The sequence below is a fragment of the Acanthochromis polyacanthus genome, chromosome 8, assembly GCF_021347895.1.
Source record: "Acanthochromis polyacanthus isolate Apoly-LR-REF ecotype Palm Island chromosome 8, KAUST_Apoly_ChrSc, whole genome shotgun sequence".
NCBI classification, from domain to species: Eukaryota; Metazoa; Chordata; class Actinopteri; family Pomacentridae; genus Acanthochromis; species Acanthochromis polyacanthus.
The window spans coordinates 33,220,448-33,246,321 of NC_067120.1; the positions used below are offsets into that span (position 1 = coordinate 33,220,448).

Genomic DNA, 25,874 nt, shown 5'->3' on the forward strand with positions numbered 1-25,874 from the left:
TGCTCAGAATGTTTTTCCTGCTTCCCCCAAATGGACTTTATGAAAAGAAAACTGGTCATTGCATGTCTAATGAGAATAATCTACCAAAACCATCACCGTCACGCAACAAGAGCTCACAATATTCCCTCTCATTAAAGCTCAACCTGTCAGCGTTGATCATTTTCGTTCACTGATCCTCATCTAATGAAGTCAGTCTAACCTTTGTGGTGTAATTGATTCAATGCGAGCTGAGCCGATACTTGAAGTTCAGATTAAACTGTGCCTGCCAATCTGAGATGAATCACCTTCAAAATAACATCTGTTTATCTCACATTTAAAAAGGACCGAGGCAGACGTGTGGTATTTACCGGTCGTATTTATTCCATCCCCATAACATGACATTTCTCTGACGTAGAACAGCTACAATGAGAAGACATTCTGCATTCGATCAAGATCAAATGTCAACGACATGAAGTTACACAGATTTGTTACTGGACACGATCATTTTATACAGTTAAGGTGTTAATTTACTAAATTAAACTCATTACATGTGTCAGACATCGGCTTGTTATTTGAAAAAGCAAGACTATGATACAGCTACTGCATGTACAGTCCAACAAGAGAAAACAGGCTTTCACTCACGCAGACGGACGGAGCCGCTGTTCAGAGATCAGATTAACAGCTTTCAGATAACCGAGAACACACGGTGTATTCTGTGGCTAAGCCATTTAACGGCTAGGCCCGCTTCTTCCTTTTTCTTTCTGAGGCTGGGCTCGAGTGGTACAGGAAGCCAAAGGAAAGACAAAAGCGCCTCGGGGTTGTTTCTAAACAAACGGGGCTACAGCGAGATGGAACACAAACACACAGGATCAGGATGGTGCTTCATCAAGAGCCAACTTTGTGCTAAGAAAAGAAATGTGAGGTGGAAGTTTCTGTCGCTTTGTCTGAGCTGCACGGCTCCTGCAGGAGGCTAAATGATTCAAAAGTGCAATCCCTTTTCTTTTACTCTGCATCCAAACATGCAACGAATGAAACGATAAAATAAATTTGTCTGCCATCTCCCTTTAGCTAGAACTGCAGGAGAGGCTCTTATGTATATTTAAGCCATTCCACACAGATGGATTTTACTGGGGCGAGTCAGCAAGAACAGTCCCAATAAAAACGAGTGGCTCATTTAGTGCTGGCTGAGTGTCAGTGGTCATCTGTCAACATGGAGAGCGCTTTTATTAGGTTTCTAATCTGTCTGACATACAGGAGGAAGAAAAGAGGAGAGGAACTGATTTTATTTAAGTGTTTCTAACCAATTTCCAGTTTCCTCCCTGATATGTTTGCAGCCTCACCTCCTCCTCTCTCCTCTCTCCTCTTAATTCTCTCCCAGTTTCAGACGTGCAAAGTTGTTGGCCATCTGTAGCACCTCCTGCAGGCACTGTGTGTTCCTGCCGGTGGCCTGAGCCGACATGTCTTTGCCGCCTCCTTTGCCGTCCAGCAGGGGGCACAGCTCCTGAACCCATTCGCTGGCTTTCAGTCCACGGTTGGCCACATCCTGCGGAGGAAAGAGGGATGAAAACGGTAAGATACGAGGCCGACATTCAGAGAGAAGCTTGAGGTGCATATGACTGAACAAATGAATTCATGTCTTACCTGTGGGACTTGACACAGGCAGGTGATCTTGCCGGCGTCGGCGTCCACGGTGAAGAGCATGACGGCGGTCTGAGGGGACTTAGACTTCAGCAGCTTCAGTGACTCATTCAGAGCCTGGAAGAGACGCAGGGAAAGATGAGGGGAAAAAGGAAGTGAGAAGAAGGAAAAGAGTCGGGAAGAAAGAAAAAAAAACATCTCCTAATCAGCACTATTGATGTCTCAAGGTCAGAATTAATGGGCCACAGAGCTGATTCGGTCCCGTGGCAATAACACAACGAGATAAGCTAAGACGCAGCCTGAGAAAATGTGCAATACTGCAGAGATAAAGTGAATTTTAATACTGTATGAACTCCAATTTATTTTTGTGCAGGATGCAGACGAAGTGTGGTGGTTTGGATTATCAACTCCATCTTCTTTAGTTTTGTGTGGAACAAGGACGTGATTTTCTTTAGGGATAATAAGTCAATTCAGATTAGACTAAAGAAAAAAACATTTATTCACACACTTCAAACTCTGCAGGTTTGTTTTTAAAAATATTAACACTCTGAATTTCAAAAGTCAGATTCAAAAGGAACATTATCTTTAAAAATGTAATTTTGAACCTAGACTAAACATCCAGATACACTATTTAATCAGCAAGAAACTGTAAAAAAAAAAAAAAAAGGAAAAAAAACTTTTAACTTATCAATAGCCCTTGAACTACTCATCTGTGAAGATGGAATATTTGGATCTCAAAATTATTATTCGGATACAACTGTAACGACTGAATATTCGGATATTCAGGTCCAGCCATCAATTGTTTATCCAGTATTGTGGGCACTTATGGGCATTTGTAAAGAAGTCCTTTTTATTGGTAAAATGAATATGAAATTCAACTTTTGTCTTTTTTAATGATTTGTGGCATCATAACCTTTTCATACTGCACCAAAGACATTTCTGAATTCTCTGCCTCTCACCATGTTTGTGTTGTTTCCATAGAGGTGTAGGATTTTATATTTCAGTCAATAAACATGTAACAGGAGCTAAAAAGCATCCAAACACTGTTGGAGGTTCAGAGGGTTAAATAATGGGAGGAAAAACGTCCTGTCCTGACTGCTACCTTTGCTGAGGCTCCGGTCTCCATCTCCATGATGAGCAGCGGCTGGTTGGGGCTGCTTTCGATCACCTCCTTTGTCTTTTCCAGGACTCTCTTCTGGATGTCGGCCTTGTAGTTGCGGTCAAGGTCATCCATGGTCTTCTTCATTCCCTTCAAGGTTTCCCTCATCTCGTCCTTCTGCCACTGAGAGATCACTGCGGTGCCTATCGACTGCAGAGAAGACAGATGTTGATGCTACGGCACAGAGTTAAGCCATTCTCAACTTTTTCTAGCACAGACGTCTCATTTACCTCAGTCATGTCGGCGATCTCTTTCTGGATGTCCTTGTTCGGGGTCGTCTGCTGCTTCACCTTGTCTCCCAGAGCAGACAGAGACTGCCGCAAGGCATCGGCTTTCCTCTGGGCCTGATGGATGTGAGACACATCAGCGTGAGCAGCGGGGCAAGAGGGAGGCAAGGGCAAAGAGCAGAAGGTGCAGAGAGGGACGAGGGAGAAAGAAAAATAAGCCAAATGGTTGGAGCGAGGGAACGGGAAAAAGGCAAAAAGATGAAGGAGCAGGATCAAACAGCGATTGTTGTCTAAAAATAGGAAAGATTAATTTGTCCTCTGGGCCTGGAGAGAGGGGGAAATGCAAAATTCTCCTGTCTAGCTCCAAGTTCACCTCAAGCTTCATTAAAGTTTCATCACCGAGACCCAAATAAGACATGTGGTGCCTCTGTCTGGGGCACTTTGTCGTGTAATTGGTGAGGCTTTAATTGGGAAAATCATTGTGCTCAACATGGCGCAGCAATGACAAAACGAAATCTCTCTACTTCATTCAAAATGTTGGCCAAACTCTTTTCTATGCGAGCGTGGGAGGATGGATCTACATGGGCACAATGCTGGAAGCAAGAGCATCAGGAAGTGTGTGTGTGTGTGTGTGTGTGTGTGTCCTGACCTTCTGGGCCTCTGTTCCTGTCACAGCGACGATGCGGCGGATGCCCTTAGCGATGGCCTCCTCGGAGACGATGACAAACGGCGCGGCGTGACCCGAGTTCTGCAGATGGCTGCAGATAACAGAAAACAACAGCACGTTACCAGCAGCATTATACAACTGTAGGAGGCAGATGAGAAGGAGAGCAGCGAGGAGCTGAGGGGAGGAACGCAAGCAGGGGAGAAAACATTACGAAAACAGCAGCAGGAACAAGGGGCTGTTTGAAGCGGCTGCAGATTAAAACAACATCAAAGACAAAATCAGGAGGCACACCAAACAGTTTACTAAAACCTGAAGCAGCATGAAACGCAAGGAAAAAAAGCTTAATGCAAATGTCTCCTACTGTAATCAAATGAAATGAAAAAGTCTTGCTATAATTTCATCTATAACAGAGCAGATACGTCCTGGCATTCAGGTGAATTTTACAGCCAGCAGCAGACACTGTTAAAGTCAGTGGAGCAGGGCTAATCGCTGGATTGAGCTTGACAAAATGTTCCAGGCCTCGTCTGCGCAAGGACACGGTTGTCCCACTAGAAAGATGCGCAAATCCAATTAACAGTTTCCACTTTGCTCACCACCACTGGGCAGGTCTGATCCGTCTGGAAACTCCACACAAATGCAGACGTTTATTCAGACATTTCTACACGTCTGTGTGCGTTACGTATTTGAGTCCACTCAAGACACACACAGTAACTTCCAGCAGATCAGGTAAAAAAATTTTTTTAAAAGTCTCTATTTTCTGTTACTGTATTCATGTTCCTGAACATTACTATCTGTGAATCACATTCCTGATGGACTGGGAAACCATAATCAAACACTATCATTACGTGGCAGACTGTAATGGAGCAGGTGAATCAGAAGCAATGAGGGTGAATCAGAATGAAGCCATGTAGCAGCAAAAAAACATCATGAACAGCACTGCTCCACAAACAAAAGCAGTGGAGCCGAGGAAGAAATGGCAACAAAAATGTGTTTTCTTCAGATAGATTTTTTTCAGAAACAAAACATTTCTTTGACTATTTGAAGTCAATTATTTTTTGGGAATAGCTGCACCTCTTGTATTGAAAATCTCACCTTTTTTAAATAAAGCACAGGAAAATGGAGAGATTTGTTTCTATACATAATCATGTCAGAAGATAATTGCTGAAAACGTGAAATGACTTTGCATGGCTCTTTCTCTTAACACTTTAACGTTACTCAAACCAGAGTGCATTTGCATGACTGGTTCTCCAACTCAAAAGTTAGGACACACACAACTGCCAACAGTTTGCTAGCTAGCTAGCTACATATACATTCCCAGAATGTTAGAAATTACAGAATTATTGCAGGTAACTCATTCCACAGCTGTCTACAGTGTGTATTTGAGATTTCACATCTAACGGTTTATTTGTGCTGGTGTGAAAACTGAAGTTGGCTATTACCAGTTTTTCTATGCGTGACAACCTCAGAACACATTTATAACTGCTTCACATGGACTTTGATAAATGCTATTAAAGATTTAAGTGCTTTTGTGTATTTTATTGTTTTATCTTATAGGTTCAAAAGATATCAAAGCATCAGATCAAACATTTTTAACTCAATTTTGACCGATGTTCCTCAGTTTCTGCATTTTCGCTTTGTTAGGCAGTGCAGTCTGCTGCTGTATATTTAAATTTTTGCAGCAGCAACCACACAAAACATCAAACCAATCAACAATATAATGTAATGTCGTTCCGTTTTCTGTTTGCAACACTGGCTGACTTTCTGTTCTTTGTCTCGAAGGGGCAGAAATCCAAGAAATTGGGCATCGTACTCACGTTCCACCACAAAACTCGATGGAGGTCAGAGAACCGGCAGCACTGGTGGGGTCATCCAGCAGTTTCTGGACAGGAATACCAATGGACACGACTCTGACCGGGTCGGGGTAGGTCTCATCGAACACGGCACGCAGACCCTGAATGGCCTTGGCTTCTGCTAGCGGTGCTTCCATGGCGTAGACTGGCTGCAGAGTTCAAATGGAGATCATAATTATAGTTATTCTAATCAAATTTGAATAAAAATCAGCTGGTACTGCAAAATCAAGACAATTTTAAATGTTAATCAGCGCAGAACCCTTCATTATTTCCCCTCAGCTGGAAATATATTCACTTTTTCAGGCACTTTCAAGTCACAAGCTGAGCGGGAATTCTCACAAACATCAGTTTTATTCAGCGTAAAAAGGTGGCTAAGGACAAGATTTTATTCCCTTCATGAAATTCTACAATGTCATTTGTATTCCACCACTGACCTTAGCATCTCTTATCATGGCACAAGCCATCTCCTCAGTCCGGCGGACCTCACCAGTGCTCAGGGCACCTTTAGCAGTAAAGTCAAAGCGCAATCGATCGGGGGCGACCAGGGAACCTCTTTGGTCTGCCTCCCCCAGAACTCCCCTCAGGGCGAAGTTTAAGATGTGCGTGGCGGTGTGGTTGCTCATGATGGGCCTACGACGAGCCTGGAAATAGAGTGAGGATGGATATTTCAGCTGGACACATCAGAGCTTCACCAAGAGGCATCAAAAAGAAACACAAAACGTAGAACCCGATCCTCAAAATGTCTCAAAGTTTATTTATCTGACGGATGATGAACAATATCATCTATGAGTGTCAATCTTACAGCGTCTTCTCACCTCATCTACATGTAGAGTGACACGGTCTCCAACTTTCAGTGTTCCGTAGACGGTACCCACATGCAGAACGTAACCTCCTCGAACCTGCGTGTTCTTTACAGTGAACTCCATCCGCTGCAAAGAGAGAATGAATACCACAGAGACAGCGAGGTTACAGAAATATCTTTGTCTGGCAGGAAAAAGAATCTAAATAAAAATCTCCTGGCTGACGGTTTGTGTGTGTATTTTTATAATAGCATTCAGGGATTAAATATAGCGGAGAACACAAAGACTTAACGAGCCAAGGTTCCTTTAACACGCCGACACATCCTCAGCAAACACAAAATTTAGTGGAAAAACCTATAAACACATACAAAAGAAACAAAGTACTGACATCTGAATGTTTTTTTTTTGGTTGAACACAGATGCTCTTCTGCAAACTGTAGATATGACTGCTGTTTTCCTGTCATTCCGGTTCTCAGTCACGGAACAGACTGAGAACAATTTATTATCTTTCATCCATTGTTCCGTCAGAATAGCGATATTTCATTTGGCAGCCTTTGTCGCCGAGCAGACGGTCTATTTGCCTGCAGCCATGATTTCAACCGGCTATCACACTCACCAGTTCTATTTAAACAAATGTGGCAGCTTTGCAGATAAGATAGTGTAATTGTTTTATCTCCCCAATTAAAAGTCAACAAAAGGTGAACCTGGATTTTTCTTCGAGCCTGCAATGCGACCACTGGGTAACTTTGTGTTTGGGGGGGGGGGGCAACACACCAGCTCTGAAAATCACCCTTGCAAATCTCAACCTCTTTCTGCAAACACTCAGCACAGAGCTCATTATAAACCACTGCATTCACTTTGTTTTCTTTTTAGCGACACTCACGTCCTCTGTGCTGTCGTCTTCTCGAAGCAGGTAGCCCTCGTCAAACGTCTGTCCGCCCTGCTCTGCGTAGAAGGACGTCTGGTCCAGCAGAACGCCGCACTCTTGACCTGTGGTCACTTCATCGCAGAAGGCACGATCGCGACGCAGAGCCAGCACTGTGGCTGAGGCCTGCTGAAAGTCTAGACATGAAAACAGGATGAAGGTCAGTCGGTGAAAGTCAACCGTCCAGCTGTTCTAAGGCGTGAAAGCAGACATCACCAACCATAGCTGCCGCTGTCGTCTGAGGTATATTTGTATTTGGGAGAGTCGTCTGTGGCCGGGGTCTGCTTGTTTCTCAGCTCCTCGATGGCGTAGATGTCCAGCATGATGTGGTCCTCGTCTCCTGCGCCCTTACCCTGTGACTTTAACTAAAACACACACGATGATGTATTCAGTAACAGTACAAACTCCAAACCTCATCATATAATTTACAATTTGCAAACTTTTAAAGAGAATTTAATGACATTGAAATGGGGAAAAAACATATGAGGTGTGATCAAAAAGTTTTGACAGCATTAATGGATTGCATTGCGGTCACATTCATTCAGTATATAAGGGTAGTAAGTCTCAGACACTGTGTGGCATTGTGCCATCAACAGGAGGACCTGTGCTATACATGTAAAAAAGACTCTAAAAACTCCTAAAAATATCTAAAGTAATCACTTTAGATATTTTTAGTTTTTGACACACACACGTTTGTACTTCTATCTTAGTGAGGACATCCATAGGCGTAATGCATTTCCTAGAGCCTTACCCTAACCTTAACCATCACAACTGATTGCCTAAATTTAATCCTTACCCTAACCAAACCTCAATTCATACCTGTTCTCTAAAAACAAGTCTTCACCCTCAAACATGGCTGTTTCAAAGTGAAGACCGGCCAAAATGTCCTCACTTTGTAAAAATGTCCTCACTTTGATAGTTAAATGCAGAAAATGGTACACACACACACACACACACACACACACACAAAACTTCTCATATTCTCTTAAGAACATTCACATAAAAATCAATCAAAATCCACCGAAATTTGTTGGATTTTGGTTGATTTTTATGCAAATGTTCTGAAGAAACATTTTCAACATTTCTTTTTTCTCCACCAAAAAATGTTCAAAGATTTCCCAAAAATGTTGAAAATGCAGGCACCAGAAGTTCCACTGTGAATTTTTTTCTTTTTTTCCCCCACATTTTCAAACTTCAGAACGGGTCTGTTTTGACCCGCAGGACGACACGAGGGTTAACGCAGTGAGTCAAACTCCCTCATCTGGCAGGAAGCAGAACTGCAGCGCTGACGTTAGCTCACTGATGAGTTGGACGGTAATCTGAGGCTGCAGTGTTATAGAAAAGAAATCAATCTTTTCACTGAATCAAACAGCCAGGGATTAAGCACGGGGCTGTAAAGTAAATGTGGGTGTATTTAAACAGCAGGTGCATGGCTCCTGATTCTGACTTACAGAGCAATACCCGAGAACGCTGACAAGGTGAAACAGTACACCCAAGGGGGAGAGGACACGAAACACTGCTCAGTAAAGTCCCCCCCCAACGTGAACACAAGAACTTTCCGCCTCCTCACCTGTGCTGCCTTCTTCTCCTCCTCGAAGGCGGCCATGTCCACGTCCATGCCTTTCTCCTCAGCGATGAGGGAGGTCAGGTCCAGAGGGAAACCGTATGTGTCATATAACAGCCATGCAGTGTCGCCTGGACGCACAGACAGAAAGAAATCAGCTGCTTGATATGCAGGAGAAGCGTCTGTCTGGAGCTACATTGCTGGAACACTCGTGTCCTTGAGTCAGACAGTAAACATGTCAGCCAACCGAACCGGTGCAGCCATCATTTTGACGAGTTAGACGTGAAAAAAGTTTGCGCTCATGTTGTTTCCCATCAATGCAAATGCAACTCGCAAGGACACCGCTACGTTTTCCATTTTGGCATTTGTTGCGCCCCATTTTGGCTAAGTGCACAAATGATGTTGTCACCCTTTAGGACGAAGAAGAAATAAATTGAAAAGCCTGAGGTAGACGGCAATCTGTCAGAGAAATCCAATACAGTGCACGCTAACATCCCTGGAGAGAAGTTTAGAAGAGGAGCCGGATGTTCATCAGTTTTCATGTCATTTAAATTTACGACGTGAAAGATCGGTAACTGAGATTTCTAATTATATCTCATTTAGTTTAGCCAATCAGAGTATTTTTAAATTCCCAACAAGAAAGATTTGGAGCATCATGCGTGACAGTCAGACAGATGGATGAATGGAGGAAAAGACCGATCCATAATGCACAAATTCTGTTGGGACTAAAAGCGAAAAAGACAAAGGAATTGAAGGGCGACAGGAGTGACAGAGAAAAGAGCCAAAAAAGAAAGTGACGTGGGTGTGAAGAGATGAAAGGTAGAGAAAGGATGACAGGACGATTCAGGGAGAACAGATACAAAAATGACGCACTGAACTTGTCAAAACAAAGGGAAAATGATATCAGTGCCCCAAAACATTTAATGATCTTAAAATAAGCTCTTTCCACTAAAATCAACAGCGTAGGAGACGCAACATGAGCACAGACAAGTGGCAACATTTCTAGTGAAGAGCGTCTCACCTGGGATGGTCTTGCTGTCTCCCAGACTCATTATCTTCCTGTCGAGGATGCGGCGTCCCCTGCTGAGGGTTTTGAGGAACTGCTCCTCCTCCTCATTAATAATGTCCTTCACCATTTCTGGGTCTTTCTTCAACTCCGGGAAAGCTTCGCCCTGGAGAAGGAGAGCGAAGGAAGACGATCGAAGACGAGACGAGAGAGAGAAAAGAAAAGGGAGAAATGGAGGATGAATGAAACAACAGAGGAAAAGAAGAGAAGGGATGGCAAAAGAAAGAGAGACAAAGGTCACCAATTAAAGCAAAACACGACAGAAGTGAAGCTGATTTTATTGGGCTGAAAACTGACAGAAGGCAAATGTGCAGCTGAGAGAAGAGAATTTTTTACTTTCTCGTTGGGTTTGCAGATAAACCCCCTATTAAGGTCTTTTAAGACATCTACAAAGAAAATTGAAACCCTTTTTTTCTGCTGCAGAAGAAATGCCCTACAGGGGCTGAGCTTTGCCTTTTAAAAAAAAATATAGAAATACGCATATTTCTGCAATACTGACCTCTCCAAAGAACAAATGTAACCCAAAATCATGCAATGATCCGTGCTCCTTTGTTACCCATAACACCACATAGAACCTCAAAAACCCAAAACTTAACCTGAAAAATATCAATCTGGCCAGCTGAGCTTTGCAAAATACTAAAGCCATATGCAATACAGTATTATCACCCAGCATTAGTACATCAACACAGACAGGACTGTCAAGGCCATATTGGTCTAAGACTGAACACAGAGAAATCAAGGCAAGAGAGACACTGTGTGAAGACGATGACAAAGCACTGCACACTGTACTTTATAATTCTGCTCCTGTCGGTCAATATGCCTCACACACTGGGTATAAAACTGATTCGAGCTCCTGCTAAACCCAAATTACAAAAGTTTGCTTCTTTTCTAAAGCTTAGCATCACCGGTAAATGATTTGTTTATTCCTTCAATCCTGTTACAGCCTCAAAAAAAACCTGTGAGTTCAAGTGGCAGCCTGTGCAGAACTGGCTAAACACAGTACAATAAAACATAATAGATCAACAATAAAAAATCTCACTGCCAAGACTGAAAACCATTAGGTAACTAATTAGCTAACAGATTATGTGGCCTGTGGATGAACTAGAATAAAAATAAGGACGCTGAAGAAAGAAAATCTCACCAGGGAGTCGACCACCACATCCACCAAAGAGGCGAAGAAGCCCCTCTGAGCTCCCAGCTTCTCGTGGGAGTAACGGACTGCACGACGCAGGATCCTCCTCAACACGTAGCTAAACAAGATGGAAACAAAGCAAGAAAATAGCACAGAAGAAACCATAAAACCCTGCATTCACAGCCATAGCCTTGAGCAGTTTTGCAGTATTAAGATGTGTTGTTTGTCTGTACTGAACCACCTTGTAACACTTAATTACTCAGGTACATTTCTGGTAATGCAATGTGCCTCAAGGTCTACCGTATTAGTTTGTCAATCATGTACAATATTTCAAATTACTAATGTCAAAACAAAGTACACAAGACTACGTTGCACACAAATTCCAGCAGGCTGTGCTTCACTTTCTGTGCCTCTTCTAGCTGAAATCTCCACAGCTCACCCTCTTCCTGTGTTGTCAGGGCGACCACCGTCTGACAAGGCGATGGTGATGGTGCGGGCGTGGTCAGCAAGCACACGGTAGGCCATGTCGATGCCGTCGGTGTCCTCAGCACCTACTTTGCCAGTGTACGGCCGAGCGCCGGTGCCCTGAAACAAGCACAGGCCATGTTTAGAAAGCATATTAAGTCAATCTTTATCATGCATGCTTAATATTTGCTACATTTTCATAGTAGTTTGCGGCTAAGTGCATTTATTGAATTGAAAGAAACTGGACATTTCCAACATGTATCAATACTTTTTGAACTGCTTGCTGTATATTTGGCTTCTCTGCCTACTTTCTAACTAGTTTAATTAAAATTTCAATTGCAGTAAATGAGGCTATGGTGCACTGTGCAGTCAGCCTGTAATATATAGTAGTTTACTGTAAACTGTAACAGCAAATATACTAAAAATAAACCTCATATTTTAAGCATGTGTGTTTTCTTTTTTGTTTGTTTTTTGCTCAAAATCTCAAACTTTTGGATTCATTTCCACTGATCAAATTTAATTTCTTTCTCTCTACACATACTCTGGTAAGCAATCACTGTATGTCTGGTATGAATATGTATTTTCCAGTAAAACAGTGCTGTGTGTTTTTCTCACTCCCTTCCATAGAGCAAGATGTGTGACTTTATCAGACCTGCATGAACAGAATACCTGCTCAAGTTTGTGTTAACCAACTCGTGGCATTTTCCTATCTCGTTTACCTTTCTATTAAGTTACACAAATCTTCCAGTACCTTCTGAATGGCTTCAAAGTATGGGACGAAGAGGTCAGTGTCATAGTTGGACATCTTGTTCTGCAGTACAGACACCAGGCGCTCCAGACCCATCCCCGTGTCGATGCTCTTCTTAGGCAGCGGCTTCAGCTCCGTTTCTGACTCTCTAAACAGGGCATAGCAAGAAAACTGATCAAATTTTACTAAATAACCTACTTTTTCGCTCTGTAAATGCAATTATTTAGTAGCTCTACTTTTCAATTTGTTAAAAGAGGATGAATGAAATGAAATAGGTCAACTGTTGAGAATGACATTTTAAAATATAGGTTATTCATTTAAAGAATACATTTTTGTGAAGTGCACATAGAAAAGAAAGATGTACAAAGACGTGTGGTGCACGGTTGGTGCAAAAGAAACAGATAAAGGTGTGTCCATATTCCACTAAACCTGGTACTAATTATTGTCTCTATTTTTAGGTGTGTTGCTGTCACAAAGACTATGATCATTTCAGTGTTCATTGTACAACGAACTAAACTGGTTACAAGCCCCAACTGAAACCATAAGTAAGATAAAGAGTTTGATTGTTTTTTTTAATGGCCGTAGTTGTGAATGAACTTGGAAAAGTTGCAACAATCACTTGCATGAAAACTAACGAACATGAGGATTGTTGCATCAGACAACCACGCCTGCAGGAAAATCAGAAAATCCAGTTTATAAGTTGCTGTAGAGGCATTTTAACACTCAAACTGTTTTACCCCAAACACTTGGAGCGGTGTGAATGCTGTGATATCTCAATCTGGTGCTGAACAAACAGCTAGACCAAGATCATCTGAAAAGGGGAGCCTACATATATGCTAAACAGGGTAACATGCATGCACGCCATATCCAAATGTGAAAACAGCAGGGCTATAGTCTTTGGGTCTACTGGTTGGATCAATATGCTCTCAATGGCCTGTGAAAAGTGCTACATCAATATTCTTTCAGGAGTAATCCATCATTTTTGGCGGCAGGAGGAACACACTACCCGTGAACACACACGGATTTTCACAGCCTAATGAAGACTGCTAGGTCCAATTTATTTAACATTTACTTGTAGTGGACTCAAAACTCAAGGAAATCAATGGTCCAGCTGCATTTTGCTAAAAAAAAAAAAAAATGGCCAAAATGCCAAGTGTACACTTTGCAAACAGAAGTTTGCATATCAACAACCATCAAAATAGCAGATCATCTGAAAACAGCTGTCAACTTCTGTGCATTACACTCTTCAATATTTCTTGTGCTGGCATTACAAGTTGATGTAGGTCTATTTCCAGAAATTATATCAGTGAGGACAGGTGCATGCTGGTCTACTCTAAGTCTTCTGTTTTAGTATAAAATAACCAGAATATTGAAAATATTAGCTTTTCATGTTCATTCAAAATTCCCCTTGTGCATTTTTCCCCTCTCAACCAGTCGATTGGGTAAGAGTACGTATGATTCCTGTCAACTGTGATATTCTTCAATTGATCACAGCCCTAGAATATTTATACTTTTCCAGATGATTCAGATGAAGCAGAAGTAACGGTGAGTTTGTGTTTTCTTCATGCGTTTCAGCAGCTCTTCTAGGACGAGACTTTCTCATTTAGCTTCTACCCAATTATCATTTTTCATTGAATGAGACACTTTTACAGTCTAATAATGCTATTAAGACGTTTGTCCAGTTTGTTGTGGGCTCTCTGTGACATCAGTGAACAGAAATAAACACATAACAGGCAGTAAATTAGAACATGATTTGCTGTCTGTCACAGGGATTAGAATGAACCACATGACCCTGTGCAGCACTGATGATGTAAGGCTGACATCACCAAGGCTGTGCGATGAATGAGTTCACTTTAACCTCGTGAGGCTTCGTGCTTACAGCTTGAAGAAAAAAAAAAGCAAGAATTGATCAATTTTGCTGGTACTCCAGACAAAGTGAACCAAACCACAAACCTGAAAGCAATCTATGATCCTAAGGAAACGGGGACAAAGCAACACTCAGAATTACTGGTGGGAAATAGGATGGATGGTGCTAATCCTGACCCATAATGCCGAGGCAACCTACACACCACGAGAGAAGATGTAAACAAATGCAATGAACCAGAAAGACTTAACATTTATTCCACAAGGGATCACAACAAGTTGCGTTCTCTTTTAGAACAACTGTAAATAATCCCAGTGATGATGAGTGAACAGCTGCATCAGATTTTCCAGTAAACAACGAGGACGGAAAAATGAATTAAACCAAGATTTCTGCACTGTCTGATTTTTTTTTTAATTTTTTTTTTTTTACATACTGTCATCTGTGTGTGAGTCTGTTACCTGTTGAACTGGATGAACACCAGGTTCCAGATCTCCAGCACGTTGGGATCGTCCATGTTCACCAGGTGAGAGGCGTCTCGGCCTCCGATGCGATCGTAGTGGATCTCACTGCAGGGACCGCAAGGACCGGTGTCACCCATCTCCCAGAAGTTATCCTTCATGCTGCCGGGCAGGATGCGAGCCTCCTCCACCCTGAGCAAAAAAAAAACACAAACAGAAGATTCATTTTACTCAACTTAATTAACAAGTAAAAATGAAAATGTGTAAAAATTAGGACATATGATTGAAAAAGTTTCATCTACTACAAGCAAACAAATCTGACTTTTTCTGTGCTTCAGTAATTTATTGAACCTCGTCTGAATGCTTACCCAGTGACATTTCACACACTCCTCCAAAAACCCGGTTATTAAAATGCAATTACAAAATAAAAGAAGCATATTGTGTGGAAGAGAATCACAAAATCAGAAAAAGCAAAGTGAAAATATGTTTGCAGATTTATATTTTGCAGATTGAGTTGGAACAGTAATGTGTTTTCTATAAGCAGAGACTTAAAGTAAACAGTAAAGCAAGTAAACAATCATGTCTGATCACAGAACAACACACATGGGCTCTCTAGTGGGGAAACAGTCACATAGCATCATGAAATTACTTCAGACTGCAGACACTTTGCAGCATTCACACAAAAATACAACACAATTCTATAAAGCGTAGTAAATGATTTGCAGAGGAGGTATCAGGTTCTCCAGAGAGACAAGGCAAGAGAAAAAAGAATTCACAGCTGGTGGTGAGTATTTAGGACATCTCAAGGCAGCAAACGCTTTCACAAATGCATCTCATTCAAAGCCAGACTCACCCCAAGTCCATCCAGATCTGCTTGCACTCCAGGTCGGGCTCCAGACCGGCATCTTCGTTACCTCCGAAGTAGGTGACATACAGACGATCAATGGGAATGCCAAGCTCCTTAGTCAGCAGCTCCAGGGCCATCTGACAGGCCAGTTGCTGCAGAGAAAAGAAAGAGAAAACACTGGAGATGAGAACCAGACAAAGGCAACAGAAGTCCACATAAGATTCAATACTGTAGTTATCACTGGTTGTGATTCTGGGAAAGGTTTAAGCATTTTTGGGAGCTTTGAGAATGAAAATAGCAATTTAGTCTTTTAACTAGTTTTGTTAATCAGGGTTTCATTTACTCAAACATGGACACAAATAACATAATAACAATAAGAAGGCTACAGAGTCCTATTGTCTTCACTGTACACTGATAAATCATGGCTATAGTCATGTGTAGTCAGTCCTCTAAGGTCCATTCTGAGGAGAGAAACCTATTCTTTTCTTGCATGTTAATAAAGCTACTTGCCTTGGGGACACATCTTACACATCTTAAGTTGTTGACACCACATGCTGTGTAAATTTACACGTTCAAGTGAATAATTTGCACATTCCTGCACATTATGAATATTTCTACAACTCCTTAGGACTGAACATTTCTTGGATTTGCTACACTTGCTGTTTATTTGGCTTGTAACATTTAACTGTCCAGCGTCCTGTCACACTAACATTCTTTTCAATCTTTTCTTCCTTCTTTAAAAATCCTCTACTTGTCAGCATTTTTTTAGAATGCACCAAATCCCCATGCCAAACTCCTCATACGTGAAAACCGACTTTGTAATGAAACTGATTCTGATTACTCAGCCATGTGGACAGAACAGAAAAGATGATGAGACGCCGACAAAGAGAAGTCATACCAAAATGAAGGACACTACAGTTGATAATGTACCCAACCTGTACAAGCCAATAATATATGTAGGAAAGTCTGCCAGGGTCACTCATATAGTCAATATTGGCTTATTGGAGGTATACTGAAGGTTAAGCTGGCCAATAAGTAACAAGAAATCACAGTAGAGAAATGCCAGATAAGCTCAGAGGAGAACAGTGTGACCAAATAGTATAGTATTAGACAATTTGCTCAATAGAAAACACACATTTTTCACTGTTAAAATGCAGCGTTCAGTGTGTACCTTGGCCACCATTTATTGCTCCAATTACAAGGAGGCAAAAAATGCGACACAGTGGAAAAGGATTACAGTATAGTACCTTAAAGTAGTCGCCAAAGGACCAGGAGCCCAGCATCTCGAAGAAGGTGTGGTGGTAGACGTCTTTACCCACGTCGTCCAGGTCGTTGTGTTTGCCTCCTGCACGGATACACTTTTGTGTGTTGGCGGCACGATGCAGCCGAGCCATCGGGTGGGAGGGATCGATGGTGTTGAGGAAGATGGGCTTGAACTGAGAGGAAATCAGATTTGAGAGTTGTGTTCCACTGAAAGCGTGAGTCAAAATTATTGTAAATCAATGCAGAGAGAATATAAGAGCCAGGTTAAAGGAGAGATCTGGGAATTCCACAGTTTGTACCTGGTTCATGCCAGCGTTGGCAAAAAGCAGCGTGGGGTCGTCCAGAGGGATGGTGGATGACGAGTGGACATACTGGTGCTCATGGCGTTTAAAGAAGTCGATAAACTTCTCACGGATTTGAGCTGCACTCAAGGAGGAGTCCATTCTGAATCAGCTCTGTGAACAAAAACACACAAAGTACATTAAATACAGCAACTTTAAACAGGCAGCTTCCAACCACAGCAGCAATTTTTAAACTGTTCTGTATCACAGCGACACCTTAACTCTCTATGTACCGTTTACAGAGCAGCAGAGGCAGCATCTCACTTGGTTCCATTAACTACAAATTTCCAGCTACGTCAGAAAAAGGTCAAAAAATGTCACTGCGTTTGAAACATGGAAGCTCCTTTGACTAAAAGCAGCAATGGTGCAGCTTTAGTATTTGAACTTCTTGGATGTTTATGGCTGTAGAAGCCAGTCAAAGCATTTATCTTCCCTCTCATTTACAATTGGAAAAGGTAAAAAGCTTGCATGCAGTAAACATCTGACGGGCAGCCTTTCACTGCTCTTCTGCCCATTTTTTGGTCTATCCCAGTTTCCATATAACTGAGCCAGTGCTAACTTGGCAGTTCTGGGGTGTCTGCCGAGTACAGCATAGCGGTTAAAGACTCGGTCGCCTCATCCAACCTGTCGAGCCAAACAGCAGCTGTTACCGTTGTTCTCATCATATGTGGAGAAACCTGGATGATCTCCAACAGTGTGATATTGGCAACAACTACCTGGAGTCGAACTGCACCCTGAAAGCAGAGATTCATGCCACCTGAAAGTCTGTAATCCATCTCCTGGATTCACATTAGTCAAAAGGGACGCTACAAAACTGGAAAACAGCCTGTGAGGTTTCTCAGTTGGGTTGTATTCTGTCAAAGCTGTTTGCTATGAAGCACCTAAAAGCAATGACACCAGTTAACACAGCTTAGCTCTACTTTATCAAAATAGTAGCAGGAAGGATTTTGATCCAGGTTTATTCTGAGATGATATGACCACATATAGCCTGAGATGAACTGCTGATATGTTGCATGAGGCCAATGTGAGTAACACTGCCAATAAAGGAGCAGGACTGCTTCACTGTATTTTGAACCTCAAACTGAATATTTATAAGGAGCAGAAATAAAAAAAAAAAAACTGTGTATAATACACTATAATACAATTGTTTGAAGGAGATATCATGAATGAAGAGTATAAAGCTGTGTTTCAAGATACCGGAATTCATGTCTTTTCACACAAATAACCACATTCTGGTGTCCACAAAACAAATTATAGCATTGTAAATGCTAATTAGGATGGGCAAAGTAAAGAGTCACTAATTTATTTTATCACAATATACTTAGGGCTGCAACTAAACATTGTTGACATGATTAATTCATCTGTTTAGTCTATAAACGAGGTCAAGAATGTCCATTGCATGCCGAAACCCAGGGGGACTTCTTCAAATGTCTTGCCAGTAGCGGACCAAATTCAAAACACATACCAATGACACAAAACTGAGAGGACAAATGTGTCATATTTTTGCTTTATGAATGACTTAAATCATACATTGAATAACAAATTTGAAGGCAATTTTTTTCCTGTCAGTAAAGCAAGCCAAGTTTTCATTCTATGAGCCTATAATCAGGTCAATGTGTGAGTTGTGTGCGTTCACAAGCAGCTTTAACTTCTACTCTGTCATTTCCCTCCAACAAACTGGCTTTTGGCTCTTCACATGAGCCAACAGCAGCTCTGGAATCTAGTGAGACAGGCGAGGCTTGTCATGCTGCAGTGCACCGCAATCGATCTGAAAACCGATGTGGAACTAGCAGTTTGGTTGAAAATGTCTGCCAATATAATGTTGTCATATTCATTTTCATTCTTTGTGGTCATTATTTTGAATCCAAAATGCGCCAAATATCTGTCATCTGGCTTGAATGTATTCAGGACGTCCATAGATGCTCACAAAGGATGCAGCTTGGTCACGCGTTTTAGGCACTCTGCATTAATGCAGTAATAATCAATTAATTGACTGATTAATATAACATATTAACTAATTTATCAGGTAAAATAGTGGGCAGAGTTTGTTCTACCTTCCTAGATATGAGGGTTTGTGGCCCTTCTGTTTATATTTTTATCAGTTTATTTATTTGAAGACATCAAGTTGTTCAACGATGCGCATTTTTACATCTTTAACATTTTACGGGTCAAATAATTAATTTTAAATTAAAAAAATAGAGAGACCACAATTACCTACAGGACTTTCTTTCTTGAGTCATATACTGTTTAGTGTTAACATCGAATAGAAACCACACCCAGCAAAACAATCCACAACAATTCTGAGGGACAGTATGGTTTGTTGTTTTGTCACTGTGACTCCTGGTAGTGGCAATAAATTCCACTTTTTTGCTCTTCAAATAACTTCTTCCAAGAATCCAACACTAAATGAAGGTGTTTTTGAATTACACATATGTTTTCCTGGTCTGCTTAAAAGATTGAAGGTGGATAATAATATTGGGCTTGACTATATATATTTATTTCTTGTGTGTTTTTATGCTTATTGTTTCGGTCTGGAACAGGTGCTCAGTGCATTTCACTGTGCATTATACTATGTAGAATTGTGTTTGTGATGAATGAAGGTCTTGAATCTTGAATGAGAAACTTCTGGCAATGCGGGCCTGTAACACTGTAAGAAGGATTTAAAATATCCACAAAGGATTTAAAATTCAGTTCATTCAATCATTAAATCTAACCAGGCACCATTCACACAGTTTCACAAAGAAGGAAAAAACAACAGTATACTGTCTGTAATTAAAAGGCAGCAGAGTTGAATTCCCATCAGTGGACTCAGTTGTAAACTAGCTGGCAAAGGTCAGCACACAGCTGGTGCCTTCAGCTCTCTGGGGCAAACAAGCGGATGGTAAACATGCACCGTCCCCATCCTGACTACCAAACCACTCGGCTGGCAACCAGAGAGAGTAGAGACATTGGGGTGATGGGATGGAAATTTCAGCCCAGCGTGTTGTTAAAAAAGAGCAGATAAAAATTCACAAAGGCAATCAGTGACATGGAATGGCAGATCCAATAATTGGGAATGGAATATTACAGTAACAAGTGAAGCTAGGATTGTTTGTTTCTAATCTATTTAACTAATCATCATCTATTTTGACGATCACTTTGAGTAATTTTAAAGAGAAACAGTTACAATTCTCTGACTCCAGCTTCTTTTCCTGGTTTCTCATTCCTTTATGACTATAAATACATACATCTTTGAGTGGAGAGCATCATCTTGGGGTGTGGGAAACACAAAATAATATTTTTCATCATTTTCTGATATTTTTTTTTAACTGAAAATAGTACTTGATAATAAAATGGATCAACTATTTTGATAACCGATTTACTGGTTTGAGTTACTGTTAGTAAAAATAACCCAAATTCTCTAACTTCAGCTTCTGAAATCTAAACATTTTCTGGTTTCTTTCATTCTATGACAATAAACTTAATATATTTAGGATGAAGGTGTCATCGTAAGTTGTAGGAAATATCTTTCACTGTAGTTTACAGCCCACCAAATAATCGAGAAAATATTTGACAAATTAATCAATTATAAAAACAATCAGTCATAAGATCCCTAGTCACAAGAGGAGAAACGTGTTTTCGGACCACCACAATTGTTAGTTTACCCATTTGCTATCACGTCGATGGTAAACACTGAAACCACAGAATGAGATCCCAAGTCATTCACATCAAAACACCTTGTCTATATATTTCCATCACTGGGGGTGTTTGTTTGTTCCCACAAATACAAGCTAAAATAACTTATACTGCTCTAAGGTGAAGTCCCAAATGGTTAATTTCCTTTTCTCATGAAAATGGGTTCTCCCAAGCCACCTTTGCACCTCTGCTGTAAACAAGTGCACTGAAGCTGGTGCCAGAAACCAGTGACAGTTGTGTTAGACAACATCATTCCTCTCAAACTGCCTCTAAACACCGACATCCTGCTTTATTTGTCTGCCAGCTGAGTGTAAACTGTTCCGCCGGGTAGAGGCACTAGCTTAAACTGACGTTAGCAAGCTAATATGTTAGCAAGTCAGCTAATACGTTACCTTTTGGCTTAAAAGAGAGACTTTAGCACACAACTCTGACAGACACTCCACTCGGTGAGTGCTCCAGAAACCGTTATTTATTCAAAAAGCAGCTGAACAAATTAAAAATACTCACAGAAGTCGCTGTTGTCGCAGAATGAATCAGTTACTTCTCCCAGACACACTGCTTTAGCCCACGCTGCTCGACCAGAAGGAGTGCACGGCGTCAGTGAACACGCCCACGGAAGCTTTCCATTGGCCCGGAGGTCGCACACTTTACAAGTTTGAATTCTTATAGGACGAGTCTGCTGTCAATCACAGCCGAGCCCGCCACATCAGTGCTACAGTTTACCCTGCCTTGGCTGATGCAATTGAAACGCGCAAGGTGTCAATGCACAATTTTGCTCAGTTTCGTAAATAATATTAGCTTATAAATATGAAAACTATTCAGAACGTTCACTCCTCCTGTGTGTGTTTAAAATTGAGCTTAGGCGATATTTTGACTCAATTAAGTGTACAAAAAAATCAAACAAGTGAAGACCGTGAATTTATTTACAATGAAAACATGTTATTTATCCATTTTATCATTGTGTGGTTATGCTGAACCTTCTTCCTATTTACTGTCAGTATTTTGCTTTTTTGACATTAATATCTTTGACCCTGATCATTTGTTGTCAATATGAATTACTAAATCGAATAAAAATTACAAAAAGGAAGGCTGCTTGTTTTGTTTTTTCTATAGTGTTGCCTTTTTTCTCCTTACATAAAGATTTTAAATTTCTTTTTTTGTTTTTAAATAACACAATATCGTTAGTATTGTTTAATATGAGAATATTTCCATTATACATAAGAAAATATCAGGGAAAACAATTTCCTATTATTTCTATAAAAAATGTAATCGTTTTCTAATAGTTTATTTCACCCCTCTCTTGCATAATATTCTTGGCTAAAATGATTTTACTTGTTTGCTTTTGTTGTTTTGTAGTTTTCTCTAATAATAACAATTATCTAATTGACCTAGTTTGGTTACTGAGGGTCTGATCGAGCCACAGGGAGATGTATTCTGCAATAATTTTCTAATAATTTGTGTTTTTATACAGTAATAACAATGATGATGAAATACTAAAGCAGATTTTGCGTTACTGATGTCATTTCCCGTAGCGGTCGCATCGCGGAAACATTTCCCTCCTGGCTGTGTTTCCAAGGGGAACAGATTTGGTGTAGGACCGGTTTACATGCCGTTTAGTTCATTTCGTTACTCTGCATCATGCCAACTGATACCAAACGTCTTCGCGGACCAGAAGTGTCACAGAGCCCGTCTCTGTTCCTGTGCCGACCCCCGGCGGTTCTCCCGTCCCAGGGCCCCAGAGCGGATGGTCGGCAGCGGGACCAGGTGGACGTCCGGCCGGTGTTTGTGCGCTGCGGCCTGGTGAGCCAAGCTAAAGGCTCCGCGTATATCGAGGCTGGAAACACCAAGCTGATGTGCTGCGTTTATGGCCCCAGAGAAACAGAACGGAAGGATGAGACAGATATGAAATGTGGAAGGTATGGAGAGAATTAATTTGATGATATTTATTGATCTACAACACCATAAATACATACGTAAGATATATTTTTTTTCTATCTTCCTCTGTAAAGTGAACGTGAATTCATAAACTGCTAACAGCGTTCATGGCAGGACAGCAAAACACTATTATTTCCATTCTTCATCAATTTGTCGAGTTTTTTTTTTTCAATTAATCGATGAGTAGGTTAGTCTAATAAATGTCAAAAAAAGGGTGACAAATAACCACAACCCAAAGATATTCTGTTTACTGTTACAGAGGAATAAAGAAACCAGAAGACATTCACATTGAACATGCTAATACTTATTATTAGGGCTGAATAATTTGGAGAAAACTGGGATTTTTTTAAACAAATATTGACATAAGTTTTTTTTTGTTTTAATTCCGTTCAATATGTATTCTGTAACAGATTCAAAACATGGATTCATGTGCTTGACAATCAAAATAATAATTGATCTATATTCTAATGCAAGGACAAGAATTTATGTCCATGTCAGACATGTATTTGCTACCTTAATAACATAGACGATACAATAATTGTCAGAAACCCTGTGGCAGCGTTCAGTCAAATAAATAAAGTAACAGTCATAAACAAGAAAATATGAATAAAGAAATTCTAGGATATTTTTACAAATAATCTCTGAAACTGAAACAGGTCCGTCATCAAGTATTGCACATTCTATAATGAAGTTAGTGTTGTAATAATGAAAAATAAACCCTGGGTCAGAGTTATTGATTCAAATTGCTACTCCGATTTACGTTTAATTGTTCCGCCCTGTGTAGCACTGTTATTAGGGAAAACAAGTATTTGTTAATGTTAAATAGTCACCAAGAGGCTTCTCCTTGTGGTAGTTTAAAATGAGTTGTAGAGGTAATATTCTGAGTCACCACTAAAATGTATTTTGTTTTAAAAGTGTTTATCACCACAGGTTAGCTGACATTGCTGTTTTTTTAATTACCAGATACTCATTATCTGATATTTAATAATGTTTTGAATCCTTAAAATCAGTGAACTGAGCTCAGCTGGAGGTTACCCTCAAGCCTCTATGTTTTTACTTGAAACAGGTTCTCATATTTGTGATGTTTACTGCATAAAGAGTTGAAGGAGACAACTTAACTGTCTTTCTCTGTGTTTCCAGACTGACTACCGACATGCGCTTTGCTCCGTTCTCCTGCCCAGAGAGGGGCTCCTGGATTCAGGGGAGCCAGGACAAGGACTTCTCTCTGATGCTTCATGAGAGTCTCCAGCCGGCCATTTGCCTCCATAAATACCCCCGCAGTCAGATCGAGGTCAACGTGATGGTTCTGGAGAACAGTGGCTCGGTCCTGGCCCACGCCATCACATGTGCCTCTCTCGCACTTGCAGACGCAGGGATTGAAATGTACGATCTGGTGCTGGGATGTTCTGTGCGCCAAGATGGAGCCTCTTGCGTGGTCGACCCTTCTTATGAGGAGGAAAGCAACTGCAGCTCAGCCAGCAGCGAGAACCAGGGAGGTCTGACCGTCGCCTTCCTCCCCAGCCTCAACCAGATTTCTGGGCTGCAGTCAGACGGAGAAATGACTGAAGAGATTCTGACAGCCGGAGTTCGGACCTGCATTGAGGGCTGCTATAAACTGTACCCGGTCATACAACAAGCTCTGGCCAAGGCTGTTCGCAAAGCAGCTCCTCCACCGTCAGAGAGCTGAGAGACTCAATAACTGTTAAATTCATAGATTTTCTTACATTCAATTCCCAGTTCTTAATGGGACAACATTACCTGTTTTTCCATGTTTGCTCATATGTTCAATAAATTAAAGTACGGATTGATTTTCTTATTCATGACTGATTTGATTTTGTTCAGTTTAACTGTATTTGTATAGTTTGAATTAACAACATATGTCATAAGATCTACTTTATAGTAAAATAAAACCTTACATAAGATACAAATAACAGATAATATAAAGTACAAGTTTCTAAAAGTGTTTGTGTGAAGCATTACAGTGTGTTAAGAGTCTTAAGTGTGTAAAGTGGCAATAACAATACTAAAAACTAGAAAGATTAACAGAAAAGAACTGAAGTAGAGTAAATAGATGTATTGCACTGGAGTCTACTAGGAAACAGTCTGGTTATATTGCATATAGAAAAGTTTGTTCTGCCATCTCAAGGTACTTCACCCTCTGTAAGCTTTTATGGTTAAGTCTACATTTGCAGCTTGAAATTTCAAATTTACCTGACATTAGAAAGAGAAATATAAGTGCAACCTCACTTTTTAGGTGAGATTAGTGACACTTGCCTGGGATAGTTTCTGAATTTGTGTATTCAACCTATGAAGTACAACACAACTATTGCAATTAGGCTGACAAATCATTTGTTCGTTAAAATCTTAAATAGATTTGGTCACTTTTATTTTGGAAATTGGTCATTATCTTGTCAGGAGGTTAGGGCTTAAAAGTAGTTTAAACATGCTGTCTGAAACAAATTTAAAACGGTGGTGCCGTGTAACGAAACGGCACTAAATTATGCCTGTGGTTCAACACACGGGCAGCGTGGCTCAGTGGTAGAGTGGCAGTCTTGTAACTGGAAGGTTGCCGGTTTGATTCTCGGCCTGTTGAGCTCATGTTGAGGTGTCCCAGAGCAAGACACTGAACCCCTAATTGCTCCTGGTGGGTCGTGGTTAGCGCCTTGCATGGCAGCTTCCACCATCAGTGTGTGAATGGGTGAATGTGACGTATCATGTAATGTGCTTTGGATGAAAGTGCTATATAAATACAACCATTTAACATACTCAGTTTGTGTCCTGTAAGTAACTGCAACGCCACTAGAGGTCACTGTACCATAGGTTTTAACAATACAGGGTGTCAAAAAAAAAAAATTGACATTATTTATTGGCAGACCAATAATTTTGGCAATTCTTATTGAAATAAGTTCAAATTTTCACAAAATGTATAGAAACAGATCAAGATTTTCTATCTAATGTTTTAGTTTTGTTCTGTTTTCAGCTTGAGCCGTGCCGTTCACTCCCAAAGAGAAGTCATTTTGTGTTTTGGAATATGCTCGCACACAGTCACTCAAAACTGTGCAGCGTGCCTTCAAAGCAAAATTTGAAAAAACATCACCAACTGGCAAACAAATTTGGACTTGGTACCAAAAATGTAAAGAGGAAGGCTGCTTCATCAACATCAGCAGATTCCAAGATACAAAATGACTTCTCTTTGGGAGTAATGGCTCGACCTGAAAACCGAACAAAAATCAAACATTAAATATACAATCTTCATCTGTTTCTATAGATT

General features: G+C 40.7%; 2 protein-coding genes across 2 annotated transcripts; one reads left to right on the plus strand and one right to left on the minus strand.

Moving 5' to 3' along the window:
* Positions 1–337: 337 nt before the first annotated feature.
* On the minus strand, positions 338–21,307 carry aars1 (alanyl-tRNA synthetase 1). The gene is made up of 20 exons (XM_022205582.2): positions 21,176–21,307; positions 16,952–17,107; positions 16,637–16,825; positions 15,396–15,541; positions 14,543–14,734; positions 12,224–12,368; positions 11,447–11,592; positions 11,017–11,125; positions 9,831–9,981; positions 8,816–8,940; positions 7,466–7,610; positions 7,204–7,382; positions 6,336–6,449; positions 5,955–6,161; positions 5,485–5,669; positions 3,653–3,761; positions 3,007–3,120; positions 2,720–2,926; positions 1,621–1,734; positions 338–1,522 (listed from the first exon to the last, which is right to left on the minus strand). Exons 2-20 carry the CDS (start codon positions 17,093–17,095, stop codon positions 1,343–1,345), a joined length of 2,901 nt encoding a protein of 966 aa, XP_022061274.1. The 5' UTR covers positions 17,096–17,107; positions 21,176–21,307; the 3' UTR covers positions 338–1,342.
* Positions 21,308–22,215: 908 nt separating this feature from the next.
* Positions 22,216–24,419, plus strand: exosc6 (exosome component 6). Its single transcript, XM_022205599.2, has 2 exons — positions 22,216–22,584; positions 23,744–24,419. The coding sequence occupies exons 1-2, from the start codon at positions 22,307–22,309 to the stop codon at positions 24,288–24,290; spliced, it is 825 nt and encodes a 274-aa protein (XP_022061291.2). The 5' UTR covers positions 22,216–22,306; the 3' UTR covers positions 24,291–24,419.
* The last annotated feature ends 1,455 nt before the right edge of the window (positions 24,420–25,874 follow it).